General features: G+C 32.2%; 1 protein-coding gene across 2 annotated transcripts in view; it reads left to right on the top strand.

The window, feature by feature from the left end:
• Positions 1–23,115, top strand: part of LOC126887787 (toll-like receptor 7) — an 86,894-nt gene extending 63,779 nt beyond the window's left edge. The window contains exon 2 of one of the 2 annotated variants that reach the window (XM_050655602.1): positions 16,537–23,115. In XM_050655602.1, the coding sequence (XP_050511559.1) occupies positions 16,537–17,868 (1,332 nt within the window). In that variant the 3' untranslated portion in view covers positions 17,869–23,115. The remainder of the gene's footprint in view (positions 1–16,536) is intronic. The other variant, XM_050655601.1, reaches the window with a different exon arrangement.
• The last annotated feature ends 540 nt before the right edge of the window (positions 23,116–23,655 follow it).

The following is a 23,655-nucleotide window of genomic DNA, read 5'->3' as shown; positions in this document are numbered from 1 at the left end:
GAGTTTAGCTAAGCTGGAGCTTAAGATCTGTTGGTACAACCAGGCATTACTCATTTATTCATGCACAGTATAAAATTCTACATCTTCCAGTGCATAAACCAGCTCGATAGAATTAAAAATATCAATAATAGAGCGTATAATGTATTGCCTGCATTTTGATAATTTGCATAAACCGGTGGTGGACTTGACTGGTTAATGCACAGTGCTCTCATGTCTCCTGTTCTCAGATACCCTGAATCCGGACATAGTTTCCTTCCCTGTGACAGAAGCTTTGGAGCAATAGAAAGACAAAAACGGAAACATGACAAGCTATATTTACCCCAAGAATACTCAAAAATTATTGAAAATAGTAACAAACGGTTTTAAGTTACTGTGACTCAAGATATGTTTTTGAACTTTAAGACCCATTTTTTGTGAAAAATCCTTCACGGAAGAACAACCAATTTACTATCTCAAAATATCGTGCCGTGCAATATGAAAAATTAGATAGTGAAATAACATTTAAATGTAGCGAAACCGTCAACCTCATTGTATTCAATACTTTTGAAATAAGAGGAACTTGCAGCCCCTTACCAGAGTTGCCAGATTGGGGTATTTCCCCCCATTTTTGGGGTAATTTGAAAGCTTCTGGGGGAATTTTTTTAAGCTGTAATGGCTGGGGGATTTTTTGGGGGTAAAAAAAATTGTGGGGGATTTTAGGGGGTCATGGTCAATTAAATTTGTGAATGTACATAGAACATTAGAATAGAACTGCATAATATTATTGTACTCTCATAATCGAAGATTATGGAACCTATGAATTATTTTAGCGCCCTCTGTTGATAAATACATTTTGGTTCACTGTTCTCTATACATTTGACTACTAAAATTCAAAAATCATGGATTGGTCTACCTCTACGTTTTACATGCATGGCATGGCTAATAAGATATAAAATGAAATGATGGTGTAAAATGTACATATAAATGAAAATAGAAATTTTCTTTTTTAGAAATAAGCACCCTGCTCGCTCATCATGTGTAAATCATAGAACAGTTAAAGTCTGTCCGCTAAACTCATACAGAACTGGCTAGTCATTTTAGTAGGTCATTTTTTTTGTTTTTGCCAGTTGTGTCTGAGTTTAGCGAACCGACTTATTAACCATGCCATGCATGTAAAACACTTTAAATTATTTCCGAGGGTTCATAATTAAATATATTAACTGAAAAATTGGCAAAAATATAATTAAATAACTAATGGCATATAACATATAAAGTTTTCACTCTAATGGCATATAACATATCCCACCAGAATGAAAACAATGGGAACCTTCTCTGGTTACACCTCCGAGGCTTCTACAATTTGCAAGCCATACGCATTGAAATTGAGAATGGTTATTCATTTTTGAAAAATTTATGTTTTTTGTAATTAACCATTCAATTCCTGTTTTTGAGCTTTATAATGTAATGTATCAAGCTGCTATGGTGTGAAGCATTGTCCATATAATATAATTATTCCTACTTTAATAACTACTCTTCAAACCAGTGTAGGAAGGTATCTTTATTCAGTAGCTGATTATGGTAATCAGCTAGTTTGATATCAAATAATGTTAACAATATTATTGTTATTAATCAAATTATAAAAATCAAAACAATAACAACAAACAATCCCTTCCCTGAGTGACCCTGAGGCCTGAAATGACATTGACAATTGACATTTGAATTTTGAATTCTACGAACTGCGCATGCGCATCAATCAGAAACCAGTGGTGGCGGCAAAAATTTAAATTTGGGGTATTTGAGCTTCAATTTGGGGGAATTTCAGTTTAAAAGTGGGGGATTTAGAAAATCACATCTGGCAACTCTGCCCCTTAACTTACCAAACCATGACCATAAGTTGTACACTGAAAGGGGAAAGCTAAAAAAGAACAAATTCGAGCTTGTTATGTCTTTGGAGACAAATTATGTGCCACAGTGTGATCAATGGTTTTATGAAGCAATCCGAAATTACCATCAAAACGTCTCACCAGACAATAAGGAAACTTCGGTATCAGAATGCAGTGACAGTGAGTAAAGAAAAATATATCAACTCTGCACTAAAATTTAGTTGAAACTATGTTTTCGTTTATTTCATTTAATAAATTACTAAAAAATATTTTTTGAATCTGAAATTCAATTTTGTTTTATTTTTCCCCACAAAAAGGGTGAATACTTTGCATAAACCAGTCAAGTCCAATTCTTTTTTCCCCATAACTTTTTTCTTTTTTAACTTACAACTTATTATTTAAAAAAAATACTGTTAACAAGATAATGTTCAAATGACAGAACATACAAAATTTATCAGGATTTCACAGTTTTACCTCAAAATGTTTTTTACTTCTCCTGAACATTTTGCTTTATGTGACTTGACCGGTTTATGCATTGGACCCTTCAATTGAACAAAATAAAAAATTTTTAATTTTTTCTTAAATTACGGAAACCTTTGGATATCCCACGGATATCTTGTTTAAAAATAGTCCTAGAATTTTTTGCATTACACCATTTTAAATTAAAAAAAAAATAAGATTTTTTATTCCACAATGTATATACCTAAATGTACAAGACAAGAAGTCATAATGAGAAATTTAAAAAATAATCATAAAAAATATCAAAAATCATTACAAGTATAAAACCTTGAAAAGCATAACTTTCTTAAAAATAGTCGTACAACCTTACACAATAGACAATTTTAAAGATAATTGACTTCTCTTTCTACTAAATGTACCATTGCATATACCTAGTAATGCGTAAAAAAAAGTTACAGAACAATGTTTGCGAAATAATGGGGGAAATGGCCCAAAAATGCTGTGACGAAAAATGGCGAACTTTGAAAAATCCTATTTCGGAAACTGTAAATTTTAGAGTCTAGCTAGAGACTTGTACCAAACGTTATTTTAAAGAGAAAGGATGGAAGTTATTCTTCGTTGAAGCAATGGCTATACCTATATCCCTATGGAAAAAAGTTATGGGGCAAAATTGCATTCTTTTTTGTTTTTTTCTTGCTTTTGTTTTGAATATATTTTTGTTAAACAAAATACGTTTGCCTTTAAAGTGTGATATTTCGATAGTAAATTTAACCTGGAACAATTTTCCTGTAGACGTGTTTGTACCAAAAGTGCATAGAACTCACCCTGTGCCTAGGGACTAATTTACCCCTTTCTCAAAAACGCACCCATGTAAGTAGTAGCACTCCGCGGTTTTTTCAAATTCAGAGGTCCATTGACCATATGAGACAATAAAATACCATTAACGTTGTAGTTCCTTTTAGCTGTCTTATTTTGAACATAATCGATAGCCTATAATTAGAGTTACATTTTTGAGATCTAGATATATATGAAGATTTTCTTCGCATCATATCCTTGGAGTACCTATAGACCAGGGCGCATCTGTAAAAATATTAGTACATTTGGACGTTGAGAGGTGCCTCGAATTTTTTTGCAGAAATTGCTTGAAAATAACTCAAATAATAATATTTGAGTTATCCTCCCTCTCAAAAAGGTCCGGAACATTGTTTAAATAATCAAAATGTCAAAAAATTAAGGACAAATTCGATTTTTTTCTTCGTTTTTTGATTATAACTTTAAAAGTATTCATTTCCGAGAAAAGTTGTACTGACATAAAAGTTGCGTAATTAAATTTTCTACAATATATAATTGGTTAAAAATTTAAAAAATAGTCACCCTTGTTCCAAAATAGCAATAAACAAAACAAAAATAGCGAAAAAAACATACAAAACAAGTATTCGCATTTTACGTTTTTCAACTATTTATGCTACACTTAGGACCTTCATATTACCCTCAGAAAAACTTTATGATGCAGTAAAACAATACTGTAAATTTCATTAAGATCGGTTTAATAGATTTTGCAAAATAAATTTTGCAATCCAGCTTTCACAAAAAAAAATTCATTTTTTCAAAATGTTACAGGACTGAAAATAAAGCAGATAGTAAGTTGAAATTTTTTTACTTATAGAAGTGTACTGTACCTTTCATTTGCAATTTGCAAAACTAAAATCGATTAACTACCACGGCGCCAGGAATTTTTTTAAATAAACATTAATTATTGGTGCTACGCGCAGGACAGCGGATAGTTTGCTCTGATTGGGCATTCCAATGACCTTTGATACTGATTGATACATTTTAATTTTTATTACATTTCGATATAAATAAACAAATTTGTTTATTGCAAAATAAAAACACACACTCTATCCTTTGAAATAACACTTTTTTTAGCAAAAAATTTCTTTGTTCATATATTTTAACTTAGAGAATAAAAGTTTATTATTTTTAAAGATATGCAATTGTTTAAACAATATTTTACAAACAATAATAAAATTAGTTTGATTTTTATGGAATTAAAATATTAAAATACAACAAAATATAGAGTAATAAAATAATATATTAGATAAAGATTGGAAGAAATTTTGGTGATAATCAACTTGTGTGAATCGAACACCGCTGTCATGGGCGTAGCACCAAAAATTAATGTTTATTTAAAAAATTTCCTGACGCCGTGGTAATTAATCGATTTTAATTTTGCAAATTGCAGATGAAAGGTACAGTACACTTCTATAAGTAAAAAAAATTCAACTTGCTATCTGCCTTATTTTCAGTCCTGCAACATTTTAAAAAAATGAATTTTTTTGCGAAAGCTGGATTGCAAAATTTATTTTGCAAAACCTACTAAAGCGATCTTAATGAAATTTACAGTGTTGTTCTACTATATCATAAAGTTTTTCTGTGTAAAATATGAAGGTCCTAAGTGTAGCATAATAGGTTGAAAAACGTAAAATGCGAATACTTGTTTTTGTATGGGTTTTTTCGCATTTATTGCTATTTTGCAACAAGGGTGACTATTTTTTAAATTTTTAACCAATCCTATATTGTAGGAAATTTAATTACGCAACTTTTATGTCAGTACAACTTTTCTCAGAAATGAATAGTTTTCAAGTTATAATCAAAAAACCAATAAAAAAATCGAATTTTTTCTTCATATTTTGACATTTTGATTATTTAAACAATGTTCCGGACCATTTTGAGTGGGAGGATAACTCAAATATTATTATTTGAGTTATTCTCAAGCAATTTCTGCAAAAAAATTTGAGTCACCTCTCAACGTCCATCTCAAAACAGATGCGCCCTGGACTACTATAAAACTTTGAATATCATATCTCTTGATGGTAGGGGAGCAAAGTATGCTAAATGTGCAGTCACTCGAGCACTTTGGTGACCTATTGGGTTGTGAAGAATAGGTCCTAAAACCAAAAAAAGTTAAGTAAAGTTTTCCATTTTAGTGGGCGCTTGCCATTTTTTAATTTAATTTTCCATTTTCAACAATCGTTTTTTCCGATTATAACGCCATTTATCCATAATTCGAAAAATTGTTTCGAATAAAAGTTACTTATTTTTACGTAAGGAATCCAAATCGGCAATAAAAAATGAGGGCCCCTATTTAAGATTTTAAAGTAACCCCACTTCCGCGGGGGGTCGTGTTTGGTGCCATTCGATAGATTTTTAAAAAATATTGAACAAGTATATTTTACAGTTTTTCGATCTGATGTTCCTTTCGCGAAATATCGCGGGATTCGTATTTAAAAAATTAAATTTACCCCCCACCCCTCTCCGTGGGAAGTCGTGTTTGGTATCATTCGATAGATTTTTAAAAAATATTGAGCATATATTTTTAGTTTTTCGATCTGTCATTCATTTCGCGAAATATTCGCTTTTTTCTTGTGAAACTTTGGGACTCACTCATTTCCTTACGCCCCGCCCAAATCGTCAGATTTTTAAAATATACACTCTTTTGCATGTACTTAATTTACCTTATCTTAATCTGACAATTTCGAGTTTTTTTAAGGATAGATTTTTTATTTCGGGCCCCCCTTAACGAACTCCCCTGTGTTAAGAGCCAATATATGGTAGAGGTACATCTGCAGGGTACCAGGTTTCTCCCCATATGATAATCTGACGCGCTCGAGTAACTGCAAAAATCCCCGCTTGGGCTCCCCTACCATGATTCTTATTTTACCAATTTCTTGTAGTTTCTACACAAGACATATTTTGTTATGATACAATTTGCTGTAACAGCGTAGGAAAATGTGTTGTACATAAAAATACGATAACTTTCATCAGTGGAATGTTATTAAATTTGAACTCGAAATGTGGTTCCATTATAAAAATATATATGGCTAGATAACATACACATTTATGCGTATTTTCTATTTAATGTTTCCCTGGATTTTATGATCAACATAATAAAAATTTTTCGAACGTTTTTCAAAAACTCAATATATGTATACTATATTAGTCCAGCCTGTATGGTCGCCCCCGTTAGGTAAATTATTCCTACTCATTTTTTTGCACAAACTTACTCAAAAAGAGGTTCCTATAACAAATCCAAAGGGTTCCAGGATGTACCCTGGTCGGAAAATTGTTTAAACAATTTTTTTAAACAAATTCAAAAAATAAATTTTTTCACTTCGGACAATTGTTTTTAGATTCTTTGGGTCATTCTGAACAAAAAAGATCTTTTGTGATTGTTCTGTAAAATTGATTATTGTCGAGTTATACGCACCGAAAATGGCAATTTTCAACGCTTAATAACTTAGTTAAAAATTATTATTATGAAATTCAGAATATGACCAGATCAAAGTTTAATGCCTTACCTACAAGAAGAAATTTTTGTCATTATTTGATTACAAAGCTGTTATTTTTAATTATTAACTTAGAGCGCTAAGCGCGTATTGTCGGCCGTTCAATAAGGTGCTAGAGAGATGCGCGGCCTCGGCTGTCCAATGGTGCATATCTCTCACTCTATCGAACGGCCGTCTAAATACGCGCTTAGCGCTCATTGCTAATAATTAAAAATGACAGCTTTATAATAAAATCATGACAAAAATTTCTTCAGGATCTTGTAGGGGAGGCTTTGAACTTTGATTTAGTCACTTTCTGAATTTCATAATATGTAATAATTTTTAACCGAGTTATTAGGCCTTGAAAATGGCCATTTTCGCATTTTTCAAATTTTAAATGGCGTATAACTGGACAACCATCAATTTTAGAGAATATTCACAACATACCTTTTTTGCTCAAAATGACCCAGAGAATCGGAATAATTTACCTAACGGGGGCGAGCATACAGCCTGGGCTATATATTTCATTGTGTTTATTGCCAGTTTAAATAAAGTTCGTTACTCGATATTGTACATCTGGTTACCATATGTTTTCGATAGTTTACACATTGGGAAATTGGGAATCAACAAATTTTTGTCAAGATGGGAAAGTACATACCAAGAACAAGAGTCTTTGTTTTTAAAATTATCTCGTGGCAAATATTTGGCTAGAGATAAATTATCGTAAACACATAGAAGTTAGACATACAGACTGGAAATAATTTTAGGTGTATACCCAATTTATTTAAGAATTCTATAAACAAATAAAAGTAGTTTAATAATTGCAAGTATCGGTTCTAATCGCGATGAAGGAGCAGGGTTGAGTGTAAGGCTCGATGCACATTTGTGTCTTTTCAAGCTGCGTGCACACTACGAGCAAGCTACATGCGATCGCTGGCGGTTCAGCAGTACATGGGTTGAATTTATTCACTGCACACTCGAGCTGAGCCGAGGCGTGCAAGCTGTTTGCAAGCCGAGTGGATCGAGAGCACCCCCATTTTTGCTACGCCGCCACGTGCAGACCACGGTAAACAGAGAACCGGTATGCCGATTGTCGTCGCTAAATTTGGTTTCGGCCGCGCAGCACGTCACGTGGGAACCTAACAGATATTTGCTTATTGTTTGGATGCATTATTTCGTATGTGGTGGCGTTGAAAGTGAATAGATTGAGGCGGTTTTAAAATATTAAGCTGTTAACGATTGAAGTAATTCTATATTATTTTAGTTAAAAATTGTTGTTTATTAGCATAACTGTGTATTTTTAAAACTATTATAATATAACTATTAGTTTTATAGTAATTTATTAAAACCGAAACTATAATGCCATTTGAGGTGATATTACGCATGTGCAGAACACGAACATATTATATTAGAATGAAGGATATTAACAGAAAAAAGTTTTAAAAACTGCTAGAGATCCCTTGACAAAAAGTTATCTAAATTTTCTAATTTTAAAAAATGATTTTATTTATAGATATTAACTCTAATATTATTAATAAAACTTTTCCCGCAAATTTGTTTTTTTAATAATATACATAATATGTATTATACAGTAGGAAAAATGAAAGAATACCCATGAACGAACATATAAAACACTCTGTATTTTCTTGTCACCGTGCCACACAAAAAATTGGCCAGCGCAAGTACATGTAATAATTATTATTACATGTATTTGCGTTGGGCAATTTTTGTGTGACACGGTGACAGGAAAATACAGAGTGTTTTATATGTTCGTTCATCGGTATTCTTTCACTTTTCCGACTGTACATAGTATTAATATACATAACTGATTTAAAGTTAAACCAGGTTAGGAATCTAAAAATTTAAAGTGCGAACATTTTATACATACATATACAGAGTGGGCCAAAGAAAACAGTCCACCTCGATATTTGGCAGTATTTATTAGATTTTAAGGAAATGAAGAAACAGGTCGATTTTTAATCTAAGGGGCATACATTTTTACAGTACATACATCTGTCATTTGTCAACCCCCTCCCTTCCATTTCCCCCACTCCTTATTTTTAAATAGGGAATATGGGTCGTGTGCTACCTCATTTGAAATGTTATTAAATTCTTTATTCAGTAATATTAACATTGACATAATTATTTATACAGGGTGTCCGAGAAAAATTATTTTGAATTAAATGAATTGACACAAAAAGAAGAATTTATGCAATTTATTTAAATCAAAATACATTCTCCTACTGACAGAAAACAGAGAAAAATGTTTATTTGATAAATAAATATTGTTTTTCGCTTAAATTCAATATTCAACCTACCAAGAGGCAGATGGGTGGCAGCTTGAATATTGAAATTAAGCGAAGAGCAATGTTTATTTATCAAAAAACATTTTTTTTGTTTTGTGACAGCAGTAGCATATATTTTGAATTAAATAAATTACATACATTCTTCTTTTTGTGTCAATTAATTTAATTAAAATATTTTTTTCTTGAACACCCTGTATAAATAATTATGTTTATGTTTATATTACTGAATAGAAAATCGAGTAACCTTTTAAATGAGCTAGCACACGACCCCTATTCCCTATTTAAAAATAAGGGGTGGGGGAGTGGAAGGGAGGGGGTTGACAAATGACAAATGTATGTACCGTAAAAATGTGTCCCACTTAGATCAAAAATCGACCTGTTTCGTCATTTCCTTAAAATCTAATAAATACTGCCAAATATCGAGGTGGACTGTTTTCTTTGGCCCACTCTGTATATGTATGTATATTACAGTCTAATAAAATGTTCGCACTTCAAATTTTTAGATTCCTAACCTGGTTTAACTTAAAATCAACATTTTTCTATTTTGTAAATAAAATTTGAAAGTCATCAAGTAATTGGTTCTATTCATCTAAAACTTCAAATTTCTTAATTGATTTGTGGTTAAGTTTTTATTTTTAGTCAAATATTTTTCAACAATCTAGAATAACAGTAAGTTGACACAATTTTATGTGAAACATTTTTACAGACCCAGCAGTAAAGTGAATGTTTATATTATTTCTGTTTTATTTTTTTAATATACTATGGTGAATGTATATTGGACAACAAATACCTAAAATCTTTATTTTTCAACGGAAATTCATGTTTAAATTAAATGCACATTGGAAAATGACAGTAAAAAGAATATACAATAAAATTTCTTATTTAAAAGGCAATGATAGGTACATAATTTTAAAATTCAAACAATATTACCGCTTCATTTAGCATTGCCGGATGAAAATTAAAGTTCCCATATGACGTCACGCGTTCGCCTTCCATGCGTGCGAACATACCGGTTCTCTGTGTACCGTGGTGCAGACTGCTTGAAAACAAGTCAGGCGGTTTGGCAGGCTGTGCTGGGCAATCATTCAGTACACGTTGACCGCTCGACCGATTTCAACGTAGATACAGAGCTGTTTATTTCTGGCGTATATTGGCGCCGAGAAACCTCTCAAATGTATATTGACAGTAAAATTGGCATGAAAACAAGCAACTTGCACAGAACTTGAAAACACGCAAATGAGCCTAAGGCTGGATGCACACTTGCGTGTTTTCAAGTTGTCTACACGATGCGAGCAAGCTGCGGGCACTTTCCCGTCAGTACATATTTGAGCGGTTTCTCGGTGTCAATACACGCTAGAAATAAACAGCTCTGTATCTACGTTGAAATCTATCGCGCGGCCAATGTGTACTCACTGATTGGCTGCCAAACCGCATGAGCTGTTGTGCGTAGCAGAAACTGGCGTGCTCTCGAGAGCAAACTGAGAGATCGAAAGAGGAGTAAAGACATCAGAAGAAAATGTAACAAACAATGTATAAACAAATGGACATTAACTAGAAGAAAAAGAACAACCACATAGTAGAATAGAGGGATACGTGTGGTCAAAATAACAAGAAATAAATCACCAATTGGTAGAAGTATCGGCCGACCAAGCGAAAGATCTTCCATAGAGGTTATTAATCTGCCAATAAACAAGCAGAATTGCCTAGAAAGAGGAATAAGAAGATATTGGATGAAGAAAATATTTTAATTCCTTGGCAACAGCCGGCCAAAATTATGTTGTCTTTAACCTTTAACTACCCGCGCATCAAGTTATAACATAACTACACGCGTGGCGTACTTTGTACGCCACAAGAAAATACACTTAAAAACAGCGGATTTGTTTAATTTTTTTTGAAAAAATACACTTAGTTGTTTGTTATAAACCTTATTCGGCATCAGTGAATACTTGGAGTTCCTTTTCAGAAAGCCAATTGGGATTTATAACTGGAATCATGGAATAACTGGATTCCATGATAAATAAAATTACTAATAAAAAATTTTTTTAAATGTGATTTTTTACAGGAGAAAAAGTATTGTTTACAAAGAAAAATATATTTTTTGCCATAATGACTAAAAAACAATTAAAATATGTACTTATATTACGACTTATAGTAATATAATCCTGGGGTATATTGTCCACCACCGGAAACAACAAATAATAAAATGTAAATTACGATCTTTCCAGAACGTCGATTATAACGAAACTAAAACCAAATTGTAAAGCACATTCCAGTGATAGGTTAGAAAAATAAGCAAGGTCAAAAATTAAATTTTTAAATATATTTCCAATAGAATTCTTATATCTGGCGTACAAAGTACGCCAGCGCGTGTAGTTAAAGGTTAAATGTATTATCACTGTATTTTTTTATCTTCAAAATTATAAAAGCATGCCAGACAATTTCTATAAATTTTTTGTCGTTCAAATTTATCTCAACAACTTGGACTGAACCACTATGTAAATATATTCACCCTATCCCTACCCTACCCTACCCGACAAGTCACACCTTGTCGCAGAAAAAAATACGTGACTGAACCGCGAGGTAATATTGTCCTTTTCATGATCATTTTTCAGTGCGTCACAAATGATAGGAAAAAGGGTAAGTCCGTGATAATACACATTTATGACATTTATTCTAACATGACATTTTAGTTAAATCTGACAGTTGTCACATTTTATTTTCAATTTAGAATAAAAACAAATCAAATGTGTTTCTTGCATTTATAAAATGGTATTTTCTTTGATTTGTATAGTCTTATAAATTATACAGATTATATTTGTAATATTATTATCTAATTAAAAAAAATTATTTTTTTTAATTATGGCGCCATCTATCGACAACTAGAATAATCACAGAACTAGAAGTAATCACCGACGTGCCTTTTTTTCTGTCACATACAATTTAATGCTTTAGAAAGAAATCGAAAAACTGTGACGCACTAAAAGATGATCATGAGAAAAAGAGCAATATTCACACTATCCAAAGGGTATCCGAGACGTCGTCGTCGAAAAATACGTGGCCGATATTGCACGCAAGGCTTCGGGAATGGTAGGTACACGTAACGGAAAGTGGGCATATACTATATGATTTGTATTTAATAATATTTTATGGAAACGGAATGCCACGGATATGGAAAGTAAACGGAAGGTATAGTGAGAATCGACCTTAATTTGGCCAGAATGCTATTTGCCAACTTCAACACCTAATTAAAAATCACATAAATAATTTTACACCATGGTCGAAAATCCCCTAAAGAGCAATTATGCATCCAATCTACCCTCCAATTGTCTCGGCCATATTTCATTAAAAAAACGTTATTTTTACGTTCATTTTAATAGGATGAAGACCAATATTCCATAATTATGTCAAAACAGCAGTTCACTCGTTCTTAGCCTTACATTTGGCCACATGTTTGTTGCATATTCCAAGAATCGAGATCTACTGTTTAACTGTTTTTTTAATCGTTTAAACATGTGATTCTAACAAATAGGTTTCTGGAAAATAATCTCTCCATATATGTTTCTTAATTTGTTAACGTCTGGACACATGTTTTTTTTTCATATTCCAAGAATCTGACTCTTAACTATTTAACTGATTTTTCGTAATTTAAACTTAATATTATCAACAAACACTTTTTGGGCAAATCGAATACATATACATACGTGTATTTCTTTGACATTCCACATTCTGATTAGCTGAAATCAAGCTTGCTTTTGTAACGTACATAATTATAGTGTATTAAAAATTATCTAAACCTGTTACGCAATAAAAAAATACCCTAAAAGTGTTCCGCAATAGAATATTACATAACAGTTTTGTTATTTCTTACCTGAGCTAATTTATTATAGTTTTTGATTTTGTATAAATAAGGTGTTGTCGGTCTTGACGGTCCAGTTAGCTGGGGCTCAGTCGATCGACAAGTTTAGTGGATTTGCGATTTGCGGTCGCTGGTTCGAGCCTCAGCTAGGTCATAAAATTTATAAAAGGCCAACGCCGTAGTATAAAACTCAATAGAGTCTACGGCTTGGTCTGGAATAAACTGGCGTCTGATCGACCTATGGAGGAGCGGTACGGGAAGGGATAAGGGCTTCCGGCTTGGTGATACTCCTCCATAGATCCCTACCGAAGGGCGTTGACGCCTAAGAACGGTGTATACATATAAATAAGGTGTTACTTAACCTATTTAAGTATAAGCAAGCTACTACTACATACTTATATTCTGAAACTTTTGAAAACTAGGGAAGCGCTTTCTTTTATCATGACTTCTAGGCTGAAAATGATGAAATAAATGTGCAAACATATAGTTATATAGTTATAAACTGCCGCCATTACGAAGTGTAGCCGTTAAGAACTGTCGCCGTTAAGGTCGCGGCATATTATCATGCACGAATCGTTTCCAGCACGTAGCGTACTCTCAGAAAAACCTGATTTTACAAAGAGGTGTCTAATACGATGCGTTCCAGACAGTGTGAATTGTTCATATTTCAAACCATTAAAATCGATATTTTTCGGAAACTAAACGCTACGTGCTGGAAACGATTCGTGCATGATAATATGCCGCGACCTTTACGAATTGTCCGTTACCATCTGTCGGGTTACGAACTGACTTTTTAGACTATTTAGAGAATAACGGCATAGGTCTATCTATCCATAAGCGAGGTTCCTACAGCCTCTGCCGCATTTTGACAGAAAACGATGGGTTTTCTGTCCATCCATTCGTCTTCTTTGATGGTTCTAAGTTCTATCTCTCATTATGTGCCGTACATTTTCTTCCCAGGCAATTGAAGGCCTTCCCCTTCTTCTTCTTTGTTGTGGTATGTAATTTAAATCTTTCTTTAGACATCTATCTTCATTCATTCGTTTCATATGACCATACCACACTAGCTGTCTCGTTTCAATTCTATGTATACTGGGATATACATTATTTGTCCTTCTTCTTATATATTCATTCCTGATGTGATCTCTTTTGGATATTCCACATGTTCTCTTTAGATACACAGGTCTACAGAAAAAAAATTTGTTTTGGTGCCGTGAATCTGTAAGCTTACCTTTACTATATAAGGGGCGATAAATCGAAATATGGATTTCGTTTTTTTGTATCAGCTCTAGTTTTATGGATATGGCAAATTCAGAAATTACGAGTTTTAATATTTGAGATAATGAAGAATATGCTATTCAAAGGAGTATACATTGTTAATTAAACTTATTCCTCAGTATATATTTGTTGTTCTAACTGTATTATGCCTTATTTATGCAAGAAATAATACTTTAATGTCGTTACATTACTATTTTATAAGGAAATAAAACAGCTTGGAGAGTATTTTTAAACTTTCAAAATGATACATTTACCACTTGTAAACCCATTCAGCCTCCACTTAATAATGGCTCATAGCCCATGGACCATGCTTCGCCTACATAGGAAGGAAGCTGGCTCAGATAAGTATGGAAAAACTTAAAGCTGGAATCTTTGATGGACCACAGATCAGACTTCTTACAAAGGATCCGGCTTTTGTGGGGTCAATGAATAAGGTAGAGAAAAAAGCTCGGCTTCCATTTGTGGACATCATGAAAAATTTTATGGGAAATCACAAAAATGAAAACTATGCTGACCTGGTAAACCGTTTACTGAATAATTTCCAATCACTTGGATGGAATATGAGCATCAAAGTCAACTATCTTCACAGCCAGCTGGACCGTTTCCCTGAAAACTTAGGTGACACAAGTGAGGAGAAAGGTGAGGGACTTCACCAAAAGATAAAAACCATTTAGAACCGCTACCAAGGAAGATGGGACACCCATAATGATGGAAGATTTTTGCTGGGATTTGAAGAGAGACTGTTTAAAAGTTCATTCCAGGAAATCACGCAAGCGAAGCTTTCGTTACGTCAAGTAAAGCTTTTTTTCTACTTTGTTAGTTTTTTTCTCAAAACTAATTGTATATCTGTTTCATTGTACAAAGGGTTTTATTGTAGTTAAATGGCTTAATTCGCAGACGACATAGTTTTGTTCTCTGACAACCTCAATACTGTGTGCAATACTACATGAACTTCAGTTACTGAGTGCCAGTGTAGGTCTTAAAATAAACATCTCCAAAACAAAATTCATGACAAACCTATTAACTAGCGGAAATATCAATATTGGAGACGACGAAGTAGAGCTAGAGGAAAAATACATATACCTTGGACACGAAATAAAGATCACAAGTGAAAACCCAACATGCGAACTACGAAGAAGAATAAACCTAGCATGGGCAGCATATGGAAAACTCAAAGACATCTTTAAAAGCGATATGTGTATCAATTTCTTTAAAACGTAAAACGTGTGGCCGATGTGTGTTGCCTGTGGTGACTTATGGTGCCGAAACTTGGACATTGACAGCTACAACTTCTAAAATGCTGCAAATAGCTCAGAGGAAAATGGAAAGGTCAATGCTGAGTATATCGCTTCGTGACCGAGCTGGAAATTAAGACTTAAGACTAAGAACATGAGTTACCGATGTAATTTCCTGAATTGTCACCCTGAAATGGAACTGGACCGGGCACGTCGCCCGAATCAGTGATGGGAGGCGGACGAAGAGATTACTTGAGTGGAGGCCGAGATTAGACAAAAGTAGTAGAGGAAGACCCCTACTCGTTGAACTGACGATCTCAAGAAAATGTCAGGAAATTGGATGCCAAGTGCTCAAAATGGAGCGCAATGGATAAAAATGAGGGAGGCCTATGTTCAGCAGTGGACGCAAAGGTCTGGACGATGATGATGAAATGGCTTATAATATACGTATTTTTTAATTGTGTGGTTTTTATTTCAATTTAGTATATCCATATCAGCATATTCGTATTTTAATGCATAAAAGCTGGCATGACCTACGTTATCTTGAAAACTAGAGCTGATAGCGCAAAACGAAAGCCATATTCGGAATCAGCACTCCAAATATACCTAAAATCAGCTCTAATCACTTTGGCACCAAAAACACTGTAGGCCTGTGATAATCTATTTCTACTACTTCTATTCTTTTTCTAGCTTTTTTCGTGATCTGCCAAACTTCTGCTCCATCAGTCATAATAAGCTCAACCAAGGTTAGATAGGTTGTCAATTTTGTTTTTTGTCTTATATCTTTTGACCGTAGTAGAGAGCTTAAAATGTTTACCGCTTTTTTGCCCTGCTGCGTTCTGTTTTCGATGTGTCTGTATGAATCTTTATGACCTCTTAATGACATAGGTACAGACCCTATATTATGTTCTCAGTTGATTCGCAGGAGTTAGTTGGTTATAACTAACTAATTCACACATGTCCTAAGTACTAGATATAGTACGTTCGTATAGGACATTATTTATTAGCCATTAGGATGTGCCCTGGCGGGGATGGGAACTTTGACCTTCTTTTTACTCCTTTGTCATATTAAATTAGTTAGTTGTTCGGATTTATTTTATTAATACATATATCCTTTTTAAATTTAATAAGTTACCTATAGTAATTTAAAATGTGCTTTCCCTAAGTTTTCAACCAGTATGTTTCACAGTTTTCATTAATTTTTATTAATTTTAGATGCCAAAAGAAGCCGTCCTCTTTTGCTTAGCATTGCTAAGCTGTGTGGCTAGTCAATCACCAACTACACAAAACTTTGTAACTCAACTTGCAGAATCTGTAACTTCAGCAATGAATGAAACGAAAGAATGCTTTGAAGACAAATCTGCTAAAATTAGAACTTTTTCAAGCCTTAACGAATATCAGGGTAATCGTGCCAGTTTTGATCCTCGCCAACCTACGTATCAGGGAAACATCGTCAACTTCAGTTGCAACACAATCGAAAGTCTTCCGAAAAACAGTTTTATTAGTTTTGGCTCTAACAGCATTATGAAGATCGATCTCCATGATAAGGAAATTAGTGAGATAGAACCTGGAGCATTTTCAGAATTATTTTGCCTCCAGGAACTTAACTTAAGCCATAACAACTTAACAAATTTGTCAGAAGGTAGCTTTGAGGGGTTGAACAGTCTGGTGCAATTAGATCTTAGCTTCAACAGTTTACAAGAAATTCCGGACAACGGCTTAACTTTTATTGAGTTAAAGACTCTGAGAGTGCTCGATTTGTCTCATAATGAAATCAAGTCTTTAAATCAACTCTCGTTCATGACTTTGGATGCTTTAGAAATACTCAGAATTGGTCATAATAAGATTAAAACTATAGATCCAAGAGTGTTTAACTATCTGGGAGCTTTAAAACAGCTGTATTTAAATGACAATTCTTTGGTTGAAACGTCAGCTGAACAATGGAAGGGTCTTACTAATCTGACCGATTTGGATTTATCCAACAATTATTTATCGTCCTTTGACATGACAAGCAACTACAGTTTTGCTCATATAAGAAATTTAAATTTGAGTGGCAACACATTGCAATATATGAACATCTTTGGAATTAAGCAGACCTTTCCCAACTTACTTACTTTAGACCTTAGTAACAACAATTGGTTTTGTCAAGATCTAGAAGTTTTAAAACACGGCCTGCACGATTCCAAAATTATTTTACCTACTCCTGTGGACTGTACAACGGAGAGTAGTACTGCTTCAACTTCTGTTAAAACTCCCAAAGTAGAGCCCGTACCAAACACTCAAAATAATGAAATAGAAAAGAAGTATGAACAGATTCTCGATCAACATAAAATGTTGATGGATTCTAATGAACAGATCTCTGCTGCAGTACAAGATTTGAGGGGTATTGTTATATTCCTGTTCATAGTTATTATTTTGTGTGTTGTGGTAGAAGCTGGTATGCGATTAGGTATTTGTAGAAGTTGGTACTACAGTCTTATGGGCAGAACTAGTAGAGGTTACTTCGATGCTAATGATTCGGAAAGTGTAGGGTTAATACCTCGTTGATCGAGGTCTTTAACTAAGTAAATGACTTTAACTTGTTTTAATTTATTCATTTATTCATAGTCAATGTCTCTTTAACTTGTGATAGGCTATAAATTGATGAGGCTCTATTGGAAATTACCCTCTAATCCAGACGAGATCCGTTAAGGATTAATTTTAAGGAGTAGGACTTTCGATTTTTATAAAAAAAAACGTCCCCGCAAGGTTGTTTATAACTAGAATTTGGATATGCTCCATGTAAAAAGTTGAATAAATACATCAATCAACGATAAAAGTCAAGGAAGAGATATTTTAAGAGTATTTTTTAGAAAAGGTTAAGGCAAGAAAAATCTAATTGTCAACAATTTTACCTGTATCCTTTTTTGTCGTAGCTTTTCAAGATATTGAGGTTAAAGGTTTGAAAAAAATATTTTCCGTTCTTAAACTTTTCTATCATCTTTTCTCCTGAAGCATATTCAAATTGTAATTTTAAACAACCTTACGAAGATACTTCTATAAAAGTCTAAAGTCTGATTCAACATATTAGTCCAGGGCGCATCTGTTTTGAGATGGACGTTGAGAGGTGACTCAAATTTTTTTGCAGAAATTGCTTGAAAATAACTCAAATAATAATATTTAAGTTTTCCTCCCACTCAAAATGGTTCGGAACATTGTTTAAATAATCAAAATGTCAAAATATGAAGGAAAAATTTGATTTTTTTTTTGGTCTTTTGATTATAACTTTGTACTGACATAAAAGTTGCGTAATTAAATTTCCTACAATATAGAATTGGTTAAAAATTTAAAAAATAGTCACCCTTGTTGCAAAATAGCAATAATTGCGAAAAAAAAAACATAAAAAAACAAGTATTCGCATTTTACGCTTTTCAACCATTTATGCTACACTTAGGACCTTCATATTTAGCCAGAAAAACTTTATGATATAGTAAAACAACGCTGTAAATTTCATTAAGATCGGTTTAATAGTTTTTGCAAAATATATTTTGCAATCCAGCTTTCGCAAAAAAATTCATTTTTTTTAATGTTGCAGGACTGAAAATAAAGCAAATATCAAGTTGAATTTTTTTTTGCTTATAGAAGTGTACTGTACCTTTCATTTGCAATTTGCAAAATTAAAATCGATTAACTACCACGACGCCAGGAAATTTTTTAAATAAACATTAATTTTTGGTGGTACGCGCAGGACAGCGGTGTTCGATTCACACAAGTTGATTTCCACCAAAATTTCTTCCAATCTTTATATAATAGATTATTTTCTTACTCTATATTTTGTTGTATTTTAATATTTTAATTCCACAAAAATCAAACTAATTTTATTATTGTTTGTGAAATATTGTTTAAACAATTGCATATGTTTAAAAATAATAAACTTTTATTCTGTAAGTTAAAATATATGAACAAAGAAAGTTTTTGCTAAAAAAAGTGTTAATTCAAAGGATAGAGTATGTTTTTATTTTGCAATAAACAAATTTATTTATTTATATCGAAATGTAATAAAAATTAAAATGTATCAATCATTATCAAAGGTCATTGGAATGCCCAATCAGAGCAAACTATCCGCTGTCCTGCGCGTAGCACCAATAATTAATTTTTATTTAAAAAAATTCCTGGCGCCGTGGTAGTTAATCGATTTTAATTTTGCAAATTGCAAATGAAAGATACAGTATAGGTACTTCTATACGCAAAAAATTTAAAATTGCTATCTGCTTTATTTTCAGTCCTGTAACATTTTGAAAAAATGATTTTTTTTGCGAAGGCTGGATTGCCAAATTTGTTTTGCAAAATCTATTGAACCGATCTTAACGAAATTTACAGTAAGTGTAGCATAAATGGCTGAAAAACGTAAAAGGCGAATACTTGTTTTTGTATGTTTTTTTTCGTAATGATTGCTATTTTCCAACAAGAGCGACTATTTTTTAAATTTTTAAGCAATTCTATGTTGTAGGAAATTTAATTACGCAACTTTTATGTCAGTACAACTTTTCTCGAAAATGAAAAATTTTAAAGTTATAATCAAAGAATGAAGAAAAAAATCGAATTTTTCCTTCATTTTTTGACATTTCGATTATTTAAACAATGTTCCGGACCTTTTTGAGAGGGAGGATAACTCAAATATTATTATTTGAGTTATTTTCAAGCAATTTCTGCAAAAAAATTTGAGTCATCTCTAAACGTCCAAATGTACTAATATTTTTACAGATGCGCCCTGGTCTATATCCCAACTTAGCTGTTTTTGTAGATATCCCGTCTGGACTACTATCCCCATCTGTTTCTAATTTTGTTTTTATAATCACACTAGCCGATCACATTTTTTAGTGATTATTATTATCTTTGTTGTTTAATGTTTAATCATTTTTTGCTCTCAATTATTCCATTCATCTATTGTCAATATGTTGCCAATATTTTGTCAATATTTTACCAATTTTGAATACTCTGTATATTTTCGTTGGGAAATTTGCTCCATCTTCTGCACTGGGAGTTTGTCATATTTATATTTACACCAGTTAATAGGGAAAAAAATCATCGATTTCACGTAAAAATGTTAAGTAGGGTTTTGAAGGTTTTAAGCGATATATGAGGGATAAATAATGATAATTCCGTGAAGACGTACAGCTAAATTTTCTTCTTCTTTTTTTTAAACAGTTACAAAGAATGAAAAACTCAGTTTTTTGACTATAAATCGTTTCTTGTGCATTTTAGAGAAAAATGTTTCAAATAAATATTGTAGACCTTAAAAAATTCTTTAATTTGTTGGGACAAATATTGAAATATATAAACAATTGACCGAGATAATTGTAAAAAACTCTCATTTTTGCACTAATTTATAAATGTTAATAACTGTATTTTTTGCACAACGATATTTAATTTAACTACTTCAGAATATGCCAATTAAAGGGTTATTTCAGTGTGCTAAATTTCAACCAGATTGACCAAATAGTTTATGATTTATTCAATTTGTTTATCCCAGAGAGCAATTGTTTAAACAACTGTTCTTGCCCTAACAGTAACTCTAGAGATATTTTACAAATCCCAATCGATTATTTGAGATTTTAATTTTAAGATGTATTGAAAATGTTTTAAGATTTTATCAAAATTGTTATTAAAAAAACTGTTTGAAAAAGACCCTACTTTTTAGGTTATAAACAATTGGAATAACTTTGACAGTTTTTATGATACACGCTTGTATGTAGGCTCACTGAAAAGCTGGTGAAAAAATACACATTAAAATTGTAAAAAGAATTTTATATGACCAATAGAAATTAAGTTAGAATTATTTTTTCAATAAATCATATTTCCATTGTTTATAAACATTAAGAGCTGAAAATTGAATGAGTTGTTTAAGAAAATCTATATTTTATGACCCATTTCATATATTGCCTATGCAGTGAAAAAATAAAAAGTCATGACCCGTTAAACTGATGGTACTCCTGAAACACCGCCAACGAATGTGAAGGTGAGAATAGCTTTGTTTTATTTTTTAGAATGGAATCCCAATTTAAAACAATTTACAATTAATTCAACTTTTATGTGCAGAGCTCAACAAATCTGGGTACCGAACTAAAGTAGCAGATGAAGATGCAGACGTATTAATAGTGCAGGCATCTCTTTACGAACATACATATGAACCTGACAAGACCGTTGTAATAATTTGTAATGATACCGATATAATCATAATATTGACGCAACTTCCTGCTCCGGACAATAACATATATTTTGAAAAAAAAAAGCGAAAAAGGACAATCTATCTATCTATTATAGTTATAATAGGTTTAAACATTCTCATATAAGAAAATACGTTGGGTTCTTATATATTTTTACTGGGTGTGATACAACTTTTTAGATCTGATAAATATTTTTTATGACGAGAATGCTAACAAGGAGGACATCATGAAAAACGGATATATCATTGTTGCTTTTTATTCTGCTGCAATTGATGTTACATATAAAAAAAACACAATAACATATTGACATTAAATGAGTTACGATTTTTACAATTTATAAGAAATACAGGGAAAAACATTTGCGTTTATCATCAATTACAACACTGGTTAGGTAAAAAACTGGATGCTACCCATACCCAATATGGATAGAAAAAAACTGATATGGATTTTGAACCCATTTACACCTTAGATTGTTTGACTCCTGAAGTGATATTAAAACAAATAACATGTAAATGTTCAACGGGTTGCAAAAGTACAAGATGTGGCTGTAAAAAATATGGTATAAACTGTACGGATCTTTGTACAAACTGTGCAGTGGAAGAAGAGGAGAAAAAATGTTGCAATCGCGCTGCAGTGGTTCTTGACGATGTCGAGTCAGACTTTGTAGACGATGAACTAACTGTAACTTGCCGAGAAGTTTATAAGTTGTAGATGTTCACTAGAATAATCAAATTAAAATTCATAAACAATGTTTTATTTTTTATTTTTATACTTATTAGATGCCTATCTAGTCAAATGTTAGTAGCTTCTTTCAATTAAATCATAATAAAACAAAAATTAATTTTTTAAAAACTATTAAGGACTTTTATATACTTTTTAATTATTGCAATTAAAATAAATAATGTATTGTACTAATTTATAAATATTTTATACTAATTAATTGTAAATTGTTTTAAATTGGGATTCCATTCTAAAAAATAAAACGAAGCTATTCTCACCTTCACATTCGTTGGCGATGTTTCACGAGTACCATCAGTTTAACGGGTCATGACTTTTTATTTTTTTCACTGCATATGCAATATATGAAGTGAGTCATAAAATATAGATTTTCTTAAACAACTCATTCAATTTTCAGCTCTTAATGTTTATAAACAAGGCAAAATTGATTTATTAAATAAATACTAACTTGATTCCTATTAGTCATATAAAATTATTTTTTTTAATATGTATTTTTTCATCAGCTTTTCAGTGAGCCTACATGCAAGCGTGTGACATAAAAACTGTCAAAGTTATTCTAATTGTTTATAACCTAAAAAGTAGGGCCTTTTCAAACGGTTTTTTTAATAACAATTTTAATAAAATGTTAAATTTTTTTAATATATCTTAAAAATAGAGTCTCGAATAACTCATCGCGATTTGCTAAATATCTTTAGAGTCACTGTTAGGGCAAGAACAGTTGTATAAACAATTGCTCTCTTGGATAAACAAATTGAATAACTTATAAACTATTTGGTCGATCTGGTTGAAATTTGGCACACTTAAATAGCCCATTAAATAGTATAATTTAAAGTAGTTAAATTATATATAATTATGCAAAAAGTAAAGTTATTAATATTTATAAATTAGTGCAAAAATGAGGGTTTTTTGCAATTATCTCGGTCAATTGTTTAGATATTTCAATATGTGTCACACCAAATTAAAGAACTTTTTAAGGTCTACAATATTTATTGGATACATTTTTCTCTAAAATGAAAAAAAAAAACGTTTTATCGTCAAAAAACTGAGTTTTCCATTTTTTGTAACTTTTAAAAAAAAGAAGAAGAAAAATTAGCTGTACGTCTTCACGAAAATATCATCAGTTATCACTCATCTACCGTTTAGCACCTTCAAAACCCTGCTTAACATTTTTTCATGTTTTTTTACCTATTAACTGGGGTAATTTTTAATTATTCGACTTTGCCATAACGCATTCCATATTTTGTAGTTTAAGTTTCTAGGCTGTTTTTCCAGATCTTTTGAACCAGTTACTTACTTACTTTCTCCGTGGCGTTACAACCCTTCGTGGGTTTTAGCCGACTCGACACCATGCCTCCACTTTTCTCTGTCTTGGGCAATCTCTATCCAATTC

Source organism: Diabrotica virgifera, chromosome 7 (genome assembly GCF_917563875.1).
Source record: "Diabrotica virgifera virgifera chromosome 7, PGI_DIABVI_V3a".
NCBI classification, from domain to species: domain Eukaryota; kingdom Metazoa; phylum Arthropoda; class Insecta; order Coleoptera; family Chrysomelidae; genus Diabrotica; species Diabrotica virgifera.
Note: the sequence above shows the minus strand (reverse complement) of the source record. Positions and strands in the feature narration are given on the sequence as shown.